Below are 23,218 nucleotides of genomic sequence, written 5' to 3' on the forward strand. Positions count from 1 at the left end.
CGGAAAAACAAATTGAACAATCTCATATGCACAGGACATGATCTATCAATGATTAATCAATGAACTCCGAGGACTACGCATCTTTGGTCTCTAGGTAGGAGGATGAACAATATCGATAAAAGGTGAGGCTGTCCATCTTACAAGTTTTATCACTGACTTCTTTGATTTGCACTTCTGTATAGAATATATCATGCGGACAACCTCCTCTTAACTTTTATTTTTTTCTCTCGCATTTTCCATATTTGATCTTTATTTTCAGTTTTCTTTAAAATATATTTTGTTCTTCGTTATTTTCACCTTAGTTCAAGTTGTTGTCCAATACAATGGGAAATGTGCGCGTGGCTTCGAATCCTGTATGCCACTCAACCTCCTAAAAGTAATAGAATGTGCTCTACTAGAAAGTGTCATACCAAATATAGGATATGTTACACCTTCATTGATACAGTCATGAAATAACAGTAATTTGACTGTTTGTAGTGTAGTCTTATTCAATAATATTCAGTAACATTCATTAACGTTATAAGAGACGACTAACGGGATCGGGTGGTCAGGCTAGCTGACTTGGTTGACACATGTCATCGGTTCCCAAGTACGCAGATTGATGCTCATGTTGTTGATCACTGGATTGTCTGGTCCAGACTCGATTATTTACAGACCGCCGCCATATAGCTGGAATATTGCTGAGTGCGGCGTAAAACTAAAACTCACTCACTCACTCATTAACGTTATCTTTTAACAATTATGAAATAATGAGCAATGGTTTGTAATCTACAAAGGCTGAGGGTGCACGACAGATAAAAATGGAAGTATAAAAAAACCTTGACAATCGAGGATGAATGTTATTAAGAAATTCTGTCTGACTTTGGTTCCAGTTCTTCTCAACGAATTAGTGTTGAACAGCCCTCAATATGCATATTCACAACATTGGATTCACACCGTTCTTTCATTCGCAGCCTATCTGATAAATCCCCACATCGTCGGATTAAGAGAGTATTAGCCCCTTGTCTGATTCTCCAAGTTCTCAAAGAATGAACCATTTAGTGTTGATCATAGCCTACATGTATTGTCCATATCAGCAGGTGAAGACAGTTTTAGTTCCCTGTCTGACTCTGTAGCCAGCTCTGGAAGATGATGTAGTTCTTTCTGAGCCACTCAATGTTAGCCCTGGTTGAGTCAAGCACCTGAGTGAGCGCTGAACCAGCCCCAGAGAAATCCTCACCACTGTTCATAAAGTCCTGCACCTGGAACAAGGAGATGAGTGAGTGAGGTTAGTTTTATATTTAACATTCACTTTTCAATATTCCAGCTACATATGTATATGGTGGCGATCTGTAAATGATCGAGTCTGGACCAGACAATCCAGCATCGATCTGCGCAACTGGGAACAAATGACATGTTTCAACCAAGTCACCGAGTCTGACCACCCGATCCAGTTAGTCGCCTCTTAAGACACCTTTTGTGGCAAGCGTGGGTTGCTTAAAGGGTATTTAAAAAAGGTGAAACATTCTGCATTTTTATTACACGACATTCAAACATGAATACATGCTACATCTGCACCATCTACTTCAGATGAAAGGTCGTAAGATATATATAAGTATAAATATGCACCAAAATGAAAATCACTTTTGTCCCTCCCACTCGCATGCATATTTTTATTTTTAATGGTAAAACGTCTGTCTGTGTGACGTCATACCCGAGAGTCCGATTGGTGTGTCGACCTTTCAGTAGGGTATACGCCATCGAGTTAAAAGTGAAAACTTTCACTTCGACTTTTGACCATGATCCACCAGTGTAAATTACATAGATGGTGGGAACGTCAATTTGGGACTGAGACACAGAGTTGCATTCCAGACGCGAAGTTGGTTGCAGGTGAGTTTTAGATGTAGTTGTTTTGGAAAAACATAAACACTCCAGGAGCAAGCTATATGAAGTACTAGTTGATGTAAAAGTGTCATAATTTGCACGTGTGTCCTACTTTCGATCAGAGATATATTTTTCACAGTTACAGTAACTGTTACTCAGTAAAGCCATGTCATCTCTCAGTAAAGCCATGTCATCTCTCAGTAAAGCCATGTCATCGGTTTCCCTAGACAGGTGTGTTGTCATCATGGTGCGAGTGCGCGTCGAGTGATTGGGAAGTGGGGTGGGCATGGACAAATGGGAACTTGCAACACATGGGTGAGGTTGTGAGAGTGAGCACATAATATTAACAAATAATAACAAAATTAGTCATATCAGATAATTATCCAGGGACGGGTCAAAATGGTATGTGAATTGCTGGGTGAGATGGGTTAAGGCATGATTATAATGTTGATTCTCAATCACTGTCACTTCTCTTAAAAGCAATATACATACACATAATGAAAATGAACGCTTAACACTGGCAGAAAATTGAGACTTTATGAACTCCCTGTACAAACATCATGGCAGCTACAGGTATATATGAAGGTAACTTTCCAACCTACTTTAAAAATCAGAAATCAGTGAAATATGTTTATTTAGATCATGTCTTTTTCTGTTTGTTTTTTGGCTAATATAAAAATTTTCCTTCATTGTTTTTTAAGGATGTACATGGCAGCATTTCACATAAATAAAAACAGTGTAAACGCTGAAGCAGGGATCGAGGATGGAGAACCCAAGTGGGCTATCAGCTACCCCTAAACCAAGAGACCCAAGCCAGCGAACAACCAACACGTGATAAATGTGAAACAGACAATCATTTATTTTTGTCATTTTGCTCCCTTTGCAGCCAAGTTTGAAAAATCACAACTGTTTGTATCACTGCATGAGTTTTCTCTAACTAACATGTAATGAGTCAACACTCTGTCTTGTTTGCATGGACACTGGCTTTTAATTCTCATATCTGTTTTCCTTCTCAGCATTTGTTAAGGCGAAAGTGCTTACTGTATTAGGGCAGATTTCTAAGAAAAGTATTATTATTGTTGCCAAAGCAACATATACTGAACTTATGTTACAAAATGTCGCAAATTCAGTGTAAATTTTATTCACAAAGTGTATGGTATTCCTATCCAGGACCATCCCCAGACAAAGAACGGGTTTCCTTACTACAAACTTGCAAGACACTACTGGCTAATTTTACAGGATATTATGTCACACACTTTTATTAAAACTAGTAAACAGGAACTGGTGAATTCACTGACACTAAGATCTAAAATGAAATCAAACATATGTGACTTGGGTGTGAACTGAAATCAGCTGTCCTTGAAGCGTGATGATGTTCTATGGTATTCCTCTGTTTGAATCCTGCGACCTCAGATATTGAAATAGTAAGTGTTTTCTATCTGCAGTCACCACACATGATCATTGAGAGCCATCTCGTTTTCTTACACCTATACGAGCCCCTCCGATATACACGCAAATCATTGCCTTTATGACGTTGGTGCACACGCTTTATTCATACGTTTGTCGTAAACAGTTTGTATGCAAACCAGTGAGTAAGTTGGTAAAGTTAAATGCGGTTAAATATCATTGCTCAAAATATACCACGACAGGAGGCAAAAAAAGGCTTGCTTTACCAACAAGGGTGCACCTAAATTATATTATATCAGGTTTTCTAATCCAACACCGACAGACGGAAACGTTAATCAGACTATGTAGTTTATTGTTGTTGGTTTGTGCAGGTTCATAGCCTACTCCTGTTACCACCGCTAACACGAGGGGCGGTGGGGTGCCATAATGATTAATGCGTTCGCTCGTCACGCCGATGACCCCGGTTCGAGTCCCCGCATGGGTACAATGTGTGTCCCCTGCCATGATTTTGCTTGAACATTGTTAAAGCGGCGTAAAAACAAACTCACTCACTCGCTCACTACTGTCATCACCAACATGGATGACGTTACTATAGTAACATTCACAGATTTTGCAATGAAGAGTCGGCAGCTAATTAGATGATTACAAGAAAATAAAACAAACATTTGAAACAAAAACCTAGCTTTACCTTTTTGTATTCTTGTTCAGTGTTGAATTTAGCACTAATGTCACGCAGAACTCTCCCCACGCCAGAAACGGACTGGATTCTGTAAAATACGTTAGAAGATGCATGTTTACAGAACAAACGGAAGACAACAGTGGGTGATTTCTCCGGAATGCCGGAAACGGATTGGATTCTGTAAAATACGTTACAAGATGTATGTTTACAGAACAAACGGAACACAACAGTGGGTGATTTCAAAGGAACGCCGGAGACGGTCTTTACTTGGAGGCATAAGTTTCTTGAAACACGTGAAATGAAGGAAGAGAACCAATCAGAACAAGCAACAGGAAATGAAGAAAACTGAACGGTGATGTTATTTAATCATGAACCGGGTTGACTCAGTTTTACTGATTTGTTTCACACATATCATCGTAATCCAAGTGCGTAGATCGATGAGATAACAGGGTCTGGTCCAAACAATCCAGTGATAAACGGCATCCATCCATAGACGCAAACGGCATATGATAGCATGTCAACCACGTCATTGAGTCTCCCCATCCAATCCCGTTAGTCGCCTCATACAGGAATTGGTTACTAATGACCAATTATCACCCGGATCTTTATAACTGACAAACTTACACTTCAGTGAGCTTGGCATAGTTGTACGTGACGAAGTTCCAAGCTAAGTCACGCCCCCACGGACTGTTAGCCACATAGGTGATAGTGGTGCGAGCGTCCTGAGGCCGGACTTCGCTTGCGTTGACCGACATGTCCAGCAACCTGGGCAAGCAAGTGGAGACCGACATTTAGTCCCAGAAATGAAGTCTGATATAAAACTATAAATCTGAGAAAATCATTATTCAATATGAAAAAGAACGATGCTTAATTGCAGCCTTGAGTAGAGATAATTAGGAGATAAACATCATGTGTTGGCCAATTTCCGGGTATTATTGAGTATTTGAAGCACGGGAATGTTTCATTTGAAACCTCCGGCTGACGCCGTCGTTTCCAAATGCATTCCCGTGCTTCAAATACTCAATAACATGATGTTTATCGACATTGTAAACACAAAAGTAAACCAAAGGGTTTTATTGTCTGCACTCGTTTACATCGAGTACGGGTACAGCAGTGAAGTGTCATCAACAGGCCGTTTCAGCTGGTTCCCATGGTTGCGTCTGGAGTTGCTCATTTGTGACGTCATTCTGACTTTACGTCACAATATGATTTGAATGATGTCACCACTGTTGATGACTCAACAAAACAATTGTTTGCGAGGTCAATACGCAGTGAATAGTCTTGCAGTTTCCGGGAATCTAATACCATTTGATCATGTTTTTCAACCAATCAGATTACAGAACACAGTGACTTTTGGTTTACAATCTAGAATGACCAATACATGTCCAGCAACCTGGGCAAGTGGAGACAGACATTCATTTGGGTTAATATTGCCTGTTCAACTTTTCTTTTCCATGTGTTTAAAATAAATCTAAAATAACATAACAATACTTGTCTGTTCGAAGGTTTAACCAACGTGACAAGCAGAGAACACACAAGAATGAAAATTTTTATGGGTATCAACTTCTTTATTATGAGAACACAGCGTTTCGGAGTTAACGCTTACTCCTTCATCAGGTGAATGAGAATGGGGTTCAGAGCTATATTTATAATATAAATATATATATATATATATATATAAATAGTATAAACAAGCACGGACAGGGAGCCGACAACTGTCGGCACTTGTTTATACTGGCTTCCAGCTTTTGTTAACTCATTCTACTTGTTTCTTTGTTATTGTTTACCTGTACATATAAATATAGCTCTGTATCCCATTCTTATTCACCCGATGAAAGAGTAAGCATTAACTCGAAACGTTGTGTTCTCATAATAAAGAAGTTGAAATCCATAAAAATGTTCATTCTTGTGTATTTTACGTCTAAATGCCCTTCAAGAGAACACACAGTTTTGAGAAAATGGACAAACAGATGTTATAAAGATTTCTTTCGTTTTGAAAAACTTATCTATGCTAAGTCAGACGTCATAGTGTTTCGTTATAGTCTACCTGATGTGATGTCAAATGAATAATGGTGAACCACATACCTCTGCAGCAGCCATGTTTCTCTGGTGCACGACAAAGCCCGCCTCAGTCTGTTTCTCTCCGAGCTGCTTTGCTCCGTGTGATATTTCTCGTAAACAAACTGCCAGTGTTCCAGGCCCCCGTGTCTCACAGCTGTACAATAGTACGTACTGCGCAGGTCCGGATACATGCTGCAAGTAAGTAGTTCCCGGGTCACATGTCACAATATATAATATGATACATCTAAGCAGTCTGAACGGCGGGATTCGTTGCCGAGATGTGATTGGTTCACAAGATCTTGATACAGCCTTTATCCTACGTGGGAGGATAATGCATTTATGAGCACAAGAAGTACGTACCCTATACTCCACGAAGACACAGATGTCAGGGCATTGCTTATTGCTTTAACACTTTCATCAAGTTGATCGCTGCTTTCCATCAATTTTCAGTTTGTTTTAATTCTATTACTATGACGGATTATAGAAAAGCGTCTGTAGGACAAATGTACAATATGAGTATCACTAGAGGTACATACAGTGACTCGCATTCAAGTGTCCTCTGATATCAATTATATCAACGTGAATTGTTACTAATATCCTAGGCTTGCCTAAGATATTTGTACTTTTCTCAGCGAGTGTTGATATCGGAAGACACGAGGGTGAGATCCTATTTACTATAAAGAACGACTCTTTATATTAGTTTTCGAGAGAAAACCTCTCAATACTATGCTGCCATTAGACTTGCAGTGCAAAAAAGTCAGTGCAAAGTACAAATTCTGTTGTCAAAATCCTAGAGGATATGGTAAACGGTAACACTTGTTGACGTCAAATCTATGACAATTAATTGTTGAGTCTCATGCAAATGAAAGATTTGACAATATGTTGAGGGAATAACTGAAATCAGTGTTTTAATCTCCCCCATATTTGTGTCAACGTTTTAATCGTGTGTTTTTTTTAAATTTATATATTGAGTTAGTTAGTTAGTTAGTTTGTCTTGGTTTTTCTTGCCATTATGGCCACATATATAGCACTCATCTCCACGTGAATACAACATGATGGACTGTCAAGTCAAAACATTGATCACACAACAGTCTCGTTTCCTGTTTACTGGGTTTCCGGCTTGTTGCGCTATTTAGTGCTATAACCAGTCCAGAATTTCTAGACTAATACTTTTAACTGGATACATAAATATTAATCATTTTGATTTGATACAACTAAGCACTTGTATACACTACGCTCCTTCAAATCCTTGAAAACACTTTGTACAGCGTGCTGTCGTACAGCGTACTCTGTCGTACAGCGTGGTCTGTCGTACAGCGTACTCTGACAAACGGAGATCTGGAAATCGTGGAAATCATAAACGAGGCTCTGCCGCTAAGAAGGCTCGGCGGTCTGGTACGGAATTGGTACTGCATCACTCTCATTTTGCGTTACAGAACTACACTGAATAAGCGCAAACATAACTGGTGTAACCAGTGCCCCAGATGTATTGTGAATGATTTTACGACCTCATCAAACAGGGACAGTCTGTGACGTCCTGGCTATGGTCATGCTGCTTACACTTCGTCGTAAGATATAGAAATACGATGTTATTAAAGTTTAAAATTCACATTTATTTGTAAACGCCATTTCCTCATGAAACGAGGAAATGGAATTCAGTGTAACCAGAGTTGTCTGTGATGTTTTTGGGGTTTTTTTTCACTTTCTTACGACAAACGTCGGATCGGCTGTTAAAACGGTCATTGTCTGAATAGGTTAATGAGACTCATGATTCCGTATGTTATCCAAGATGACTCAAATTTGAGGAACCACTATTCCGGTACAGGGTGGCTGTCATGTTTGTGTCTTATATTTGCTGCACCATTGGGTCAGCATTTATGTAAAGCGAACAGGAACTATAGAACAGCTTTTGACATTAATTACATACACAGCATGGCAATCCTGCGCTAATTTTTCCTCTTTTGTATCCGCGCAATTATTTGTCTCGTCGGAACAATATTTTACATGCTTGTCGTTTATTTCTTAGCAAGCAGGATTATCTACAGAGAAATGCTAGTAATTTCTACTACTGCTCAAATTGACGATACTTTAGCACTTATTTGATTTCCTGTTTGTTGTAGAGCCTTGTTACAATTTAAACAATAAAGAATAGCGCCCAAAGGATCCTCAAATCGCACAATCTGATTATTATTACCCCTTATCACCGAAGTTGCATGTGAAGCGCTGGAAGGTTAAAAGTCCCACCGTGTACCCATTTTCATCTTGGTTCTACTGACCTGTTGGGCTGACCGGCCATCCACCTGTCCAGATTGTTCACGGCTGTGTCAACACATTCTTGATAGTCATAGTTACAGGCCAGAGACACCATTTGAGCAATCTCAATCCTGCAACATTGGGCCCATCTTCGATTATCCAGTATTAAAACAACCTACGCCTGGATCCCCTTTCAAGACACGGGTTAGAACTGGTCTTCAGCAACCCATGCTTGTCGAAAGGGGGATCTGTGGCCAATCTCTTACTAGACTGATGTATACCATCAAATGACAATTGCATTGATCGATGTTTCTTGAAGTAAATCATGAATTTAGATTGTCTAGGCCTGACTCTATCGATTTCTGCTCGCCCGCACATGGTTAGTTTATTGCTGAGAAACCAAATCAACAAACAAAATGAATTTATCTTGGGGTGTTTACCAGAAAACATAAAACAATCACGAACACTTCATATCAAAAACACTGACTTGTCTACTGGTGGCATGTCCTCTGTAATGTTTGTTCCAAGGGAAGAATACGGAGTGGCAACTGTTTTGTTCATGAATACCTGAAACGTAAATAATAAAAAATAAACATGGTGTATTTTTTTCTACTCTATTTGTCCGAAAATATATCTGACTGCAGCGCGACCTTACAAACATGAGCCTCGAGGTCCACTCGTGAATATGGCTGAACTGGACAGGTAAATATTCAATACTATATTATTTGAGAATAAACTGCAGATAGCCACAGACTGACTGACTGACTAACGGAGTGACGGATTCTCTGGCAGATGACTCACTGACTGACTCACTCACTCAGCATCAGTGATATTGAATGGCGCTTATGACTTATTTTACAGTTTGATTTTTATTATCTACGCAATCTACAGGTTGGTATTCATCTCGTAGTTGAGATATTTATTTTTTGTATATTCTCTAACGGCGTGAAGCTGAAACTAAGGCCCTTATCTGAAATGTCAACCTAGAGATTGTCTACCTGGAACATTCCATACAATGGAGTCCGTTCTAACATGTCTTCCACATAGCCAAGTTCTCTGCTAAAGGCTCGCCAAGGGGCATAATCCAGATCCTTACTTAGGTAAGTGACTGTCTCGAGGGCGATAGACTGATCCAGCAGGCCTGCCCTGAAAACCAGAGGTGTTGTGTACAACACTGTGTGCTAACATGACAATATCTCCCAAAATCTTATATCATGTCACCCTATCTGAAAGTCTCATTTCTTTTCAGTATATTTGGTATGTTGACGCCAAAACTTCATACTGCATTCTGAATACCATGGCAAAATAAACGTTGAAAAACACCAGTTTCCACAAGCATTTACAATATGATCTTGGGAAAAGAACCCTGATATATTCTACAACAGCAGTATTTAAAATATGATCTTGACAACAGAACCATGTTGTATTTATACACAATAGCATTTAGAACATGATCTTGACAACAGAGCCATGATAATACAGAAGCATTTAAAATATTTTCTTGACAACAGAACCATGATACATCCTAATAGAGTAGTATTTAAACTATGATCTTGACAACAGAGCCATGATACATCCTAATACAGAAGCATTTAAAATATTATCTTGACAACAGAACCATGATGCATCCTAATAGAGTAGTATTTAGAATATGATCTTGACAACAGAACCCACCCTGTATGTACACTGTAATGAGTTCTTAACACAAGAAAGGCGAAGAAAACGCTTATTAGAGCAACATTTAGTTATCATCGGAACCAGCTGAAGAGTGTACTTACTTTGCTAAGTTCCAAGCATCGTTGATGATCTGCGCACGGTTAATCGGATGTATTTCCTAGGAAGATAATACATAGGAGAGAGTTTTAGTAATAACAACACATATGAGAGACTGATAACTAAGCTCTTCATATTGTCCATTAACATTACACCTATATTCACATCTCACTTCCTTGTCCCATGACAAGGGAATTGCCTATTTAATGGCTATTGAACAATATTAGATCACCGTTACACTTCTTGGTTAAAAGCCTATGTTCTCATGAATATGCATAAAACGGGCACAAATGGTAACCACGGAGGTTCTTGTCTAAACGTTTCACTCTAAAAGTGTATGTAGATACATCCGATGAACATACCAGCATTCCACATCAGTTTCCTCAATAAACCCTTTTCTCTAAAATTGTGCTTTCATATTTTACAAATTGACCCGAACCTCTGACGATAGTTACCTACAGGTATTTGAGTTCATCACGTTTATGAACAAATCGGCCATGGATCAAGGAATGAAGTGTTCCCTTCAGTGTGTCGTGTAGGGTTGTGGCATACAACGTTGAAAACTGCATAAACTGAACACAGAAATGCCTGCCTCAGGATATTAAAAATGTATTTATAAGACCACGGCCAAGTTGTCAATACTTAGGTCGGGACACGCTCTTAATCAAGTTTACCTGGTGGTTGTTTAATAAAGTCGTTATTATGTTTTCCCAGATCTGTTCGTCGTAGTTGACGCGGTAGAAGCCACACTCTTGAATGTTGACGATGATCCAGCCGCTAGATGGGACAGCTACATTCACCTCCACTGAAATATCACACAGAGATCTCCATCATGATGGATGGATCGATGGATTGGTGGGTGGGTATATAGATGGATGGATGGATGGGTGGATGGATGGATGATGGATTGGTGGGTAGGTGGATGGGTGGATGGATGGGTGGATGGATGGATGGATGGATGGTGAATGGGTGGTTGGGTGGATGGGTGGATGGGTGAATGGGTCGATGGGTGGGTGTTGGATGGATGGACGGATGGGTGAATGGGTGGGTATATAGATGGATGGATGGATGGATGGGTGAATGGGTGGATGGGTGGGTTGACGGGTCCATTGGTAGGTGGGTCCATGGGTGGGAGGGTGGATGGATAGTGAATGGGTCGATGGGTGGGTGTAAAGATGAATGGATGGGTGGTTGGGTGGATGGAGGGATGGATTGGTGGAGGGAGGGAAGAAATTGGATGGATGGAGGGATGGAAGGGGTTGATGGATGGATGGTGGATGGAGGGACAGACAAGTGACAGAGGGTTCGAAGTACTGACGAACGGGCAAATAATAGGACAGATGGATGGACGATTGACGGGTACATCAATGCTCTTCTGCTCGTTCGTCGGCCGTTTTAATACTAATGACCAATCCCTTTATGAACATATTGGCATGTCTTATTATTCTTTTATACTTACTGGGGTCTCCATTAACGTTCATGTAGTGAATGTTGTCGTAAGCGTATTCTTCGGTGAAGTTAACGTTGTCGCTGACGGTGAACGTGATTGGAATCGTCCACTTGTAACTGCAACAAATATATTTTTTCTGTTAAAACACTTCTACTTTCATTCCTCATCCTTTACCAATCCAATCTAAATCACATTAAACACATTTTGAAATAATTTATCTTTCAATCACTTTACATTTTATGCTTTTTTTAGTGTTTAAAATTGTTGCCAGATTTCAGCATGTTACAAGGACTCAGACTTCAAACCCAAACATACCCATATTTGCCCACATCTTGACTGGCATTTTCTGCACCAGATACGAGGAATCGTTGCTGAGTGAATGTTACTTTATTGTTTGCTGTGATGGAAACCTTCACGACAGGGTAGTTCATCTGGGTCACCCATGGGTCCATGATCGCTGTCATGTCCAGACCAAGTCCACTCGCAGTGGCTTCCTGTAAACAAATTAGTGTTGAACATATGAACTGCACGAAGTGAACCATTATCTGATGTTGTGTTCAAATTACAATCCGACCGGACACAATGTTTCAATACAATCGCAGTGGCTTCCTGTAAACAAATTAGTGTTGAACATATGAACTGCACGAAGTGGTCCATTATCTGATGTTCTGATCAAATTACATTTCAAACCGGACACAATGTTTCAAACAATCGCAGTGGCTTCCCGTAATCAGTTCGTCTTGAAAATAGGAATTGCGTGAAGTGGAGCATTTTCTTCAGACCGCACATAATGCCATGTTTCAATACAATCGAAATGACTTCCTGTTAACATTAGTGTTGAACATAGGAACAGCATGAAGTAGAGTATATTAAAACACTTTTTTTCAATTTCAGTCGTCAAAGCTTTTAGAGGTGGATATTGAATATTTACCTTCAAGAGATTTTAGATGCCGTGTTTCTTCCATCAGGTTTAACAATGTTTTTAATTATATCACAACACTTCAGCTTGATGTGAGAAAAAAGGTCTTAGTTGTGGTAGGTCTTGCAAGGCTCTCATTTGGTGAAAAAAACAAGAGGACAGGCGTATTGCTGCGTGAAACTTGGCAACCAACTTGGCAAACAATACGGCACTGGAACTTTGACATCCATAATACTTTGTCGTATTCCTGAATACCTGCTTCAACATGCCTCTCAAACAAATTACTGGAACATACGATCATAGCATTCTTTCCAGTCAAAGGGATGTAATTCTATATCAGGAATTTAGCGTTAAAGTCGGAAAACAACCCAATCTTGGTAGGAAAACATCATCCGGAAAGAAGATCTAATTCTTACCTGAGTAAGAGCATCCCACAAGTCCTGATGTTCTGCGTTCCCAAACTTTTGTGCTTCGAGATAACGCTACGGACACAAATAATGGATAGTTAGGTTTGTGCTCTGTAATACGGGAAACTGTTTCTCTGAGATGGAGAAACGTAGGCACTGGATAAATTATTATGAAACTGTTATGACGAAAGGATTAACAATTTTATCAGGTCCGAGTTGCGGTTGTTCGTTATGCTGCAAAACGATGCTTTGGGTGTCGATATATCCACACTTAATACTCTATGACACCAACAAATCTGAAAACACTGTTGATCATTTTTCTCTGGTGATGCTATTTTACTGTGGGCTACATATATATATATATATATCCTACGTTAAGACCACGGATGAAGGGTACTTGTCCCATGACCAGATGCATCATTCGGATTATACCAGAACCCTGCAACAGAACAGCAAGTGAGTGAATGAGTGAATGAGTGAGTGAGTGAGAGAGTGGCGAGTGAGTGAGAGAGTGAGTGAGTGGCGAGTGAGTGGGTGAGTGAGTTGGTTATTACCCAGCGCCAGCTTCCCATGATCTAAGGGACGATCCATGGCACCTACTGACAAAGCACATCCTTTCATACATCCATTACACACGCACATACACACACACGTTTAATCACACACACTCCTGGTTCACACTCTGACACACATACACACTGACTGACATTCACAGTTATACAACTTCGCTCACATACGTTGTTACGCACATACACTTACATTTACACACACAATCTCACACACATAGTCACACACGCATATACTCTTACAGACTGTCTCACATAAAGAAATACACACACACACACACTCACTCACACACAGAGAGGGATATCAGACAAGACAACGTTGCTTCCATCATGTACCTTTGAAATGATGCTTCGATACTCCCACCTTAAGGAAGGCTTTCCTCAAATAACCCACTTTAGGTCAGGTGATATCATCAAATATCCCCATCTCAGAGAATGTGATATCATAAAATATCCCCACCTTAGAGTATGTGATATCATCAAATTGTCCCGCCATATAGCCTCACATTAGAGAATGTGATAATCATCAAATAGCCCCATCTTAAAGTATGTGATATCATCAATTACTGCACCTTAGAGTATGTGTTTTCATCAAATAGCTCACTCTTCGACCATGTGATGTCATCAAATATACCAACCATAAAGTATGTGACATCATGAAATATCCACACCTTAGCGTATGTGACATCAATGATATCATCAATAGCCCCCACCTTAGAGCCTGTGATACCATCAAATAGCCCACCTTAGTTTATGTGATATCATCAAATTGTCCCGCCTTACAGTATGTGATATCATCAAATAGCCCCCACTTTAGAGTATGTGCTCTCACCAAATAGCCCACCTTAGTTTATGTGATATCATCAAATTGTCCCGCCTTACAATATGTGATATCATCAAATAGCCCCCACCTTAGAGTATGTGCTCTCACCAAATAGCCCACCTTAGTTTATGTGATATCATCAAATTGTCCCGCCTTACAATATGTGATATCATCAAATAGCTCCGCCGTGGAGCATGTGATACCATCAAATGGCCCAACACAAGTATGTGATATCATCAAATAGCTCCACCTTACAATATGTAATATTATCAACTACCCTCACATTAGAGTATGTGATATCATCAAATAATTCCACCTTAGTTTATGTGATATCATCAAATGTTCCCGCCTTACAATGTGTGATATCATCAAATAGCCCCCACCTTAGAGCATGTGCTCTCACCAAATAGCCCACCTTAGTTTATGTGATATCATCAAATTGTCCCGCCTTACAATATGTGATATCATCAAATAGCTCCGCCGTGGAGCATGTGATACCATCAAATGGCCCAGCACAAGTATGTGATATCATCAAATAGCCCCACCTTACAATATGTAATATTATCAACTACCCTCACATTAGAGTGTGTGATATCATCAAATAGTCCCACCTTAGAGTATGTGATGTCATCAAATATACCGCTGATGTCCCCAGGTGTCATGACGTCAGCTGTGAGAGGGTGTGACGTCCTCAGACTGTCTACTGACATGGCACCGTGAATGCTGGTAGCTACGTGCAAGTCCAGCTGAAACACCAACAGTTATCATAAGAAGACGAACCTCTGTGTGGGTTATGTAATACTTATTACCTAACCTTGTAGATAACAGCTCCAGCCAAGCAGAAATTGTCAAAGTAAACAGTGAAGCTGAGTATGATGTCAATGTGTTCGTGACGTGCGTGATGTGTGTGTCTAAGCGACTGCGTGTTGCAGTGCTTGTTTGTCCCTGTGCTTGTTTGTGCGTTCATTACTCCTCATGTGTTCGAACGTGAATGGTCCTGCGCTCGCTTGTGTGCTCGTGAACTTGATTGCCATGGTGTTTGTGCGTACGCGTATGTGCGCGCGCAGAGGGCAGTGGGGTGGTCTAGTGGGTAAAGCGTTCGTTCGTCACGCCAAACCCCAGTGTTGGATTGCCCACAAGGGTACAAAGCCTTTTTCTTCATGTCCCCCGCGTCTAAAGCAGGTGAAGACTACACCCAGATTCTTCCACCGCCACTAGAGGAGAGACGGATGGATGGATGAATGGATGGATGGATGGAATGGGGAAGGTTGGATCAATGGTAGCATGGATGGAGAGAAGGTGAGAGATAGTTGGAGGGAGGTACGTGGTTGGATTGATGGCGGATGGGCGGATGAATAGATACACAATAGATAGAGGGCTGGACGGACGGGCGTACGGGAGTACGGACAAACAATAGGACACATAGATGAACGATTGACGGATAGATCGATGGTTTTCTGCTCGTCCCCGAAGTGGTGGCAAACGAAACTCACTCATTCACTCACTGATGCTGTGAGAAGCACTCGGGTGTAAGTGTTCATGTGTGAGCGTGTGTTTGTGTGAGTTACCTTCCTCCAGCTGGGGTAGATCTCCCCGACGACATGGTAGTCCCAGAAGGAGGCGAAGGCCTCGTTCAGCCATAACCAGCTCCACCACTTGGGAGACACCAAGTTCCCGAACCACTGAAAAACATCACCATGGATACAGCTTTATATACTTGGTACATCCTTTTTGTGGGTTTGTCAGATTGTGAAGCTGAAATCATTTTAGTTAACTTGATTTTGACTGATTCATGTGTCCAGAAAGAAAGAAATATTTTACAGAAACTAGTACACCGTCTCACAAAGCGATCGTAGCGATACGACTGAAGTATGTTAGCGCTACGATTGCCGTAATGTTTATTTGACGGTCTAGACGATCACCTTAAACTACGATTGTCGTAAGTCTATGTTATGTCTGCGAGCGACGATCACCTTAAACTACGATTGTCGTAAGTCTATGTTATGTCTGCGAGCGACGATCACCTTAAACTACGATTGTCGTGCGTTTATGTTATGTCTAAGTATGCAAGCGATTGTTGTAAGATTTATTTAACGAGCTGCATTCGCTTTGCTGAGTTGTGTAACCAAGGTGTGCCAGAAACCAACGTCTGTGGGCCCAAATCCAAAGCCGTCCTGAATTCCTGTTTGGATAATTGCGGCCCTTGGTGTACCAGAGTTTACACGTCAAATATCTGCCTCGTTTATCAACCATTAAATATTGGAAGTAGTGGACAATGTGGCGCTAATCCCTGATCACTCTTGTGCATCGAACCTATGGACTTAGATATACAGTTATGTTATATGCTTATATTTAGAAAGAAATATACGTTTTCAGACAAAATAATCAAAAATAGACCCTCAGAACAATGCTTAATTCTATAAGAACCGAGAGACCTGCCAAACCCATCGAAACCTGAGTCTGATTCCTGTTTCTATCATATGTGGACAGAGAGACAGACGAGAGTACCTGGTGAGCTATCTCATGAGAGATGACCTCTGCTATCCAGTTCTCATCGGAGGCTGAGGAGACCCCGGGCTCATACAGCAAGGTGTCCCTGTAGGTGATGAGACCCCAGTTCTCCATGGCTCCGGCGTTGAAGTCGGGGATGGCGATGTTGTCTGAAATCAGTCGTAGCACATGTAGCCGTCGAAGTAGGTGGTGCAGTTGCTGGCGTTGTGGTAAGGACGTTTTGTTGGGGTTTTTTCACAAACAAACACACGCTGTTTTTGTATGTGTGTATGCAGAATGCTACTCATTAATGATTCCTATCCACAAACTCCTCACAGCGTTACGAGCAATCGTATCCAGATAGTTCATCACAGGCCTACGCATATCGTAGAGCTACGGACGTTCTCTGAATCGCGTCCCAGTATATTACTAATGTCGATATAGAAGAAAATACGCTTACGAAGAGAGTGTTACGTTCTATTGTCTTACATTGCTGTTTGGCTTTAGAACTGAACACTTTAAGGCTAGGCATACCCAATTTGGAGAAAACATATGCTGGGGTAAAGTATTCTGTAAATCGCTTGAAGATGGCGGTCCCGTGACGCTGTGCAGTCTCCGTGTACTCGAGTCTCTTTGGCATCGCCCATGTACGATACTGATGGGTCAAAAGATAAAAACTGTTGCAGAGAACAATATTTACATCTTTGGGTATGGAATGATTCATTGCCCTACTTAGCGACATTCCAGCTGTATAATAGTCACCTGCAGATTATCGGTTTTGGACCAGACAATCCAGTGATTGGCATTATGAGTATCGATGGATATTATAGCTTCGTTTCGGGCGTGACCTAACAAAGCTTCGATGAAGGACAGTGAAAACTGAAATTTTGTAACAGTTTGTAAAATGTGTCAGGTAATCCTGCCTACAAATGAATCCATTCAATATAGATTGGGTTCAGAATTCGTTATGAACGGAAAGACCTTACCTGTTAGAACGTTGTCAATACATGTCTAAAATGACTAATATACAGATTTTTAGATATCCCATATATCTCTTACATACATAATATGCATAGTATATTTGTCAGAATTAATCAGTTTTTATCTCCTTTTTATTTAACCCCTAAACATATAGAAATAGTTCCTTGAGTGCTGACAGCCCATACAGTCCATTTCTATGTACAATCACCAGTTCCCCAAGGTTTTTATCATAACAGAATGGAAATTAAAACAGACTAGATAGTAACAGATACTCAAATGCATTGTGACATACCAGGACGCCGCTGACGGTATCCTCCACGTATTCGTAGTCGCTCACTATGAACGCCAAGAGGTAGGTGGGCATCACCACCGTCCGCTCAAACACGTCTGCCACCATACCGTTCCTACAACACCAGTAGAGTATCTCACTCATCAGTACTCTATTGTTTTGAGCATTGAACTTGTCTTGGATATCCTCGTTATTTGACGTTGTGATCGTACAGGTAGGAAGGTGTTAGGGTGTGGTGATGGTGAGGTGTGTGTGTGTGTGGTGTGTGTGTGTGTGTGTGTGTGTGTGTGTGTGTGTGTGTGTGTGTGTGTGTGTGTGTGTGTGTGTGTGTGTCTGTGAGTGTGTGTGTATGTGGGTGGGTGTGTGGGGTGTGTGTGTGTGGGGGGTGTGTGTGTCTGTGTGTGTGGGGGGTGTGGGGGGTGTGGGGGGGTGAGGGGGGGGGGGTGGAGGGGTGCAAGGGAAGCTCCGTTCGGCGAGGGAGGGTTAACCGCAGTGAATATCTTTGCGCAGATGTCTCACTTAATACTTCAGGAAACGATCGTCGGTTATTCTTAAAGTTGGTATTTTTAAAAATCGGAAACATATGAGTGACGATATAAATAAGAATATCAACAATTAAAAAGTGAATTTAGAAATTACAAATCATTATCTACAGATGGGCCCAAGGGCTACTGAAGCTAACGCCATTTTAAGAGCTCTTGAATATATTCAAACACATTTCTTGCCTTCAGGCGATTGAAAATCTGTCTTGCAAACATCCACTTTTAATTGAAATTATTGCATTGTATAACGATCAATGGCCGGCCAATACGACATTGTCCTATGTTGGTGACCTAGCCACGCTGGCATTTCTGGAAACACAATGGCCAACTTTGCTGCCAGGGCAGCACTCAACAAGTCTGTAACACCACTTCTATTTCCATACTCAAAGCTAGCATTAGAACTTACATCCGAGATCTGATTCAGAAGAAGCGGGACACTCAAGTAGGTATCAATAAATTACATACAATAAAACCCTACATCGGTTACACCTACTTGGGTCGTCAGTCCAGATTTGAAGACGTCATCATGTCGTATTTGTCCCACAACATAAACACATGAATACCTACTGAAAGGTGAGGATCCTCCGGTTTTGTATCCCTTGTGATGAAAGAATCACAGTTAAGCATGTCGGCTGCGTGACGGCTCTGAACATTCCATCACAGGGGATAAATATTTTAAATCACGAACTATGAAGGATCTTTTTAACCATACCAGTTTTCATCTAATTTATGCGTTTAAAAAAAATAATTGCATGTGTTAACTGATTTCTTAATGGATAGCTAGTTCGATTACTTAGATTGTTCTTGACTTTACCCTCGAAGGACTTTGAAGTACCGTAAAATTATTGTCCTCCTCAGAGGGTACGTAAGTCCAGAAAAATTTAGGGTAAATTTAATAGCAAATGTAATGCAAGTCCCCATGGACCCTAGTATGGTGATCTACCTTCAGTTATTGGTGATAAATAGCCTATTTTTATTGTATTGTCCTAATTATTTTTCTACTTTTAAAGATATTTGCTCGCTAGTTTTAAATCATTTTGTGATACTCTACTGTAGTACTTTGCTGTCCCTCGTTGGCAGGGTTGCCGTGATTTTAAGTCTTAACTTACTCACTCACTCACTCACGCTTAGTCCGAGAGAGCAGATACGTTAATAAAAAGATAAATAAAGCTAAAAGGAAGCAAAGCATGTTAAATTGCAGGCTTACAGCAGAGGTAATCTAGACCGGATAAGTTAATCTTGGATTTATCAGATATGTTTTTTTCTATGAAAGTTTTGCAATGATTAACTTTCAGTATTAAAGATAGCTACTTAGCTACTGAGCGATGCAGGCATTGTGCAATACCAAAAGGAGTTGTATAGTGCCATAATACATTATACATCATACAGAACGCCATAACTGTGTGAAGCAACGGGAATGCTCTGTGACGCAAGTCACGTGTTGCTGTAGGCCTTTCAGTCTACTGGCATCACTCAGTGTCTTCGCATATTATGAAATTTAGAGGTGACGTACTGTAGAGGAGAGGTTGATCTGAGGGGACTGTTGGAGAGCGAAGTGTAGTTCCTTTCTCCGCCATCTTGTCTAACGAGGGTGATGTCAAACTGTGCCTTCAGTGCAGGTTCATCAAAGCAAGGGAACGCCTTACGCGCATGTGGAGCCTCAAACTGAGTCGTTGCTAGGTAACTGAAAAGCACATATCTCTATACTGACGTATGGCCTTTTGTGCAATAATACTTTGACTGATTGAACTGAAAAACTTTACGATTTGAGCATTCATCAGTCTCATTATTCTGCTTATTATTATTATTATTTGTTTTTATAATTATAAATTAAACACGGGCTAATCTGCCGCTTGAGGTCCAACAAGTTAGACTGCTTCAAACTCCGTGAGACTGTCTTCGAAACTTGCTTATCCGACATTGCGATATTAGCCGTATTTCCGATGCAAATGGTCGTCCCTGACAACGACTAGAACCAAAACTTACACGTTCTTTCCCTCCTCTTGATACACACTGAGATACAGACCGACTCCATCTTGAGACAAGGGGCCGTTGAAGGACATGAATATCTCGTAGTGGTGACCAATAGCCAGTGACGTGGACAGACGCAGGACAAAGAAGTGTCGCAGAGATTCGTACGATGTGTCCTGTACAGGTACACTGTTTGTTGTGTTCATGTCTCGCACCTGTTGGCAAAGAGATCATATAACTTCACATGTGCCTTTGGGCACATATATATGACGTGCCATAACAGTGTGACATTTTGGATTGTGTCCTGCTCCTCAGCTTTTGGGCACATATAAATGGGCACTTATAACACTGATTGTAACATTGTGTCCTTTGGCCTGTAACAAGTGTGCCAGTAATATAAATATACTTATTTATATCCGCACTTTCATATAATAACAGAATTCGGATCGCCCGGACTATACCACCAAAGAACTCTCCCATCTGCACTTCCATCTGTATTCGCCATCTTCCTGAAAACTGCCTGCCCTGCTCTTATATTTGGTTAAATAGAGCTAAATATAAATCCGGTCTATTTATCCACTTTATAGAGTTCGTAAGTAAGTCACGACGCATTGCCAGACCTTAGTACTTCTGGTGTACTTTTGGTGTAAGTTTGATACCTATTCGAATGGTCTCATGGTTGTCAGTTGACAGCAAAGAACCTGTTACCCTTGCAAGAATAACATATTTTTTTTAATTAACCATCCCCAAATTGGACAACTGTTACGACTGTCAAGAGCTATGATAGCCAAGCATGGTTTTATACTTGGACCGGTCCGATAAAGTCATGTTTGGAAAAGGAAGAGGATCTTGAATTTTAAATTTGGCGAGTGCAAAGGGAGCCGGGAACCGTCTTAGTACCGGAAGTATCGCCTCGTGAAATTTACAGACCTATAACATCAAATATATGTAGCAACGGCTTTATGTACGAAACCTCATCTCATTTTGCCATTATGGTACGAAAATTTAATTTTCACCATGGTATCACAAAATATGTAGGTCAGTCTTAGAACCCCTTATCCGGACTATTTTCCCTTCCGCCCAGCCCCTTCAAGGGTGTCAAGGCCCTGACTCAAGTCTCGATATCCACAGGGTAAGCTATAATCTTCTTCAATTTCAATTTAAGGGACTTCTACAAAAATTATATGTATTCAGAGAATAAGCATTAGTCTACAGTGCTATTGACACGCTGATGTACAGAACTTGGGATTCTGACCTGTATTGAGGCCTTGTCGATATTGAGAGTAGGGTGAGCGTGCAGGGTGATGGTGTTTGCTGTCACTTCAGCTACTGTTGCAATGGAGACGGTGCCATTGAAATCAAAAGGTCCATTGTCCCCACCGTAGATGTTGGGCTGGAGAGCCAGATTGTATAGATAGGGTCGCACGGTGATGGGTAGACGGTAGTCTGTTGGTGTCGCTGTTGTTGTTGGTGGTGGTGCAATCGTCGTAGCTGTAGTTGTGGCCTCTGGAGCTGGAGTCTTTGTCGTCCGCTCTGGGGCAGCCGGACACACCTCACCTGTCCAGATTGATCAGCTTGTGATACCGCTACTTTGGACAGTGTTTCAAGAGTATACCGAGTGTAAGATCAATGTCAGTGAGTGAGCATAGTTTTACGTCACTTTTCACAAATTCTCAGCAACACCGCGACTTGACACACCGTGGCCTTCACACGGTTTACCAAGGTTTGGGAATCGAACACGGGTATTCGGCGTGGCGAGAGAAAAATGTTTTCACCATGAATCTACATTGTCGGTACTTAATTCACTTAAGGTTATTGTCTGGATGGGGTTTGGAGGCATAGTGGTTAAAGCGTGGTTAAAGCGTTCGTTCGTTACGCTAAAGATGCGGGTTCGAATCCCCACATGCGTATCAATATGTAAAGCCCGTTTCTGTTTCCTTCGCCATGATATAGCACTGTCACGACAGTCTGCGGCAGGCCTGGATAGGGGGACATGTCATCCACTACTATGACATCAACGATAAAATAAGAACCATTGTCAACGCGAATCTTGGTTTAAGTGAAGGAATGAGTTTTACTCCTCTTTCTAAAAGACTATGTAGGTATGTTTAACTTTCCTTGCGGAGTATACGTGTATAATAAAGTAATTTATAAAGAAACTTACAGATTTCCTGTCCAGTGCCATCCTTGACCAGGTCAATACACATCTGTCTGAGGGCCTCCGGACTCTGGGCAGGGGTCTGTGACTGACCACACTGACACACGAGCTCCCCACCCCCGGAGAAGTGCACAAGAAGCCCAACCCCCACAGAGATAGCAACAGCCAGGAGAAGCAGTATAAACCCATGGACTGCGGACACATAGCACCCGGATCCTCCGCGGTCCGAGGAACTGCTCTCCGTGTCCAAAGTGAAAGAGTTCTTTAACGCCATATTGTGTTGCACCTTGACGAACTCCAGTAGAACCCGTCCAACGTGTCCCCGTCACTGAACAGTGTTACAGAACTAGGACGAATGTGCGTATGAATATATCGACTGTGAATTATGGGTACTTCAGTATTGGAGGACATGATTGTAAAAACGTGCTTACCGTTTATTTAGCCTTTTGCACACATAGCCCAATTGTCAACCCGCTGTGCACAATAAAACGGAAGGATTTATCATAATTAAACTTATATATTATTTTACATATTGTCAAGCACTACACACCTCTAACAAGCGTTTAGCTCCAAATGCAGAATGGAC

At 41.1% G+C, this 23,218-nt stretch overlaps 1 protein-coding gene across 1 annotated transcript; it reads right to left on the reverse strand.

The window, feature by feature from the left end:
• Positions 1-275: 275 nt before the first annotated feature.
• LOC137260206 (aminopeptidase Ey-like) lies at positions 276-22,972 on the reverse strand. Its single transcript, XM_067797900.1, has 22 exons — positions 22,639-22,972; positions 21,730-22,031; positions 20,490-20,689; positions 20,017-20,187; positions 17,965-18,076; positions 17,226-17,346; positions 16,710-16,861; positions 15,770-15,883; positions 14,813-14,947; positions 13,186-13,251; positions 12,822-12,887; positions 11,802-11,980; positions 11,496-11,602; positions 10,711-10,841; positions 10,042-10,097; positions 9,262-9,409; positions 8,751-8,830; positions 8,287-8,394; positions 6,035-6,202; positions 4,574-4,714; positions 3,959-4,037; positions 276-1,241 (listed from the first exon to the last, which is right to left on the reverse strand). Exons 1-22 carry the CDS (start codon positions 22,904-22,906, stop codon positions 1,092-1,094), a joined length of 3,054 nt encoding a protein of 1,017 aa, XP_067654001.1. The 5' UTR covers positions 22,907-22,972; the 3' UTR covers positions 276-1,091.
• Positions 22,973-23,218: the final 246 nt, after the last annotated feature.

This window comes from Haliotis asinina, chromosome 13, assembly GCF_037392515.1.
Source record: "Haliotis asinina isolate JCU_RB_2024 chromosome 13, JCU_Hal_asi_v2, whole genome shotgun sequence".
Classification (NCBI taxonomy): domain Eukaryota; kingdom Metazoa; phylum Mollusca; class Gastropoda; order Lepetellida; family Haliotidae; genus Haliotis; species Haliotis asinina.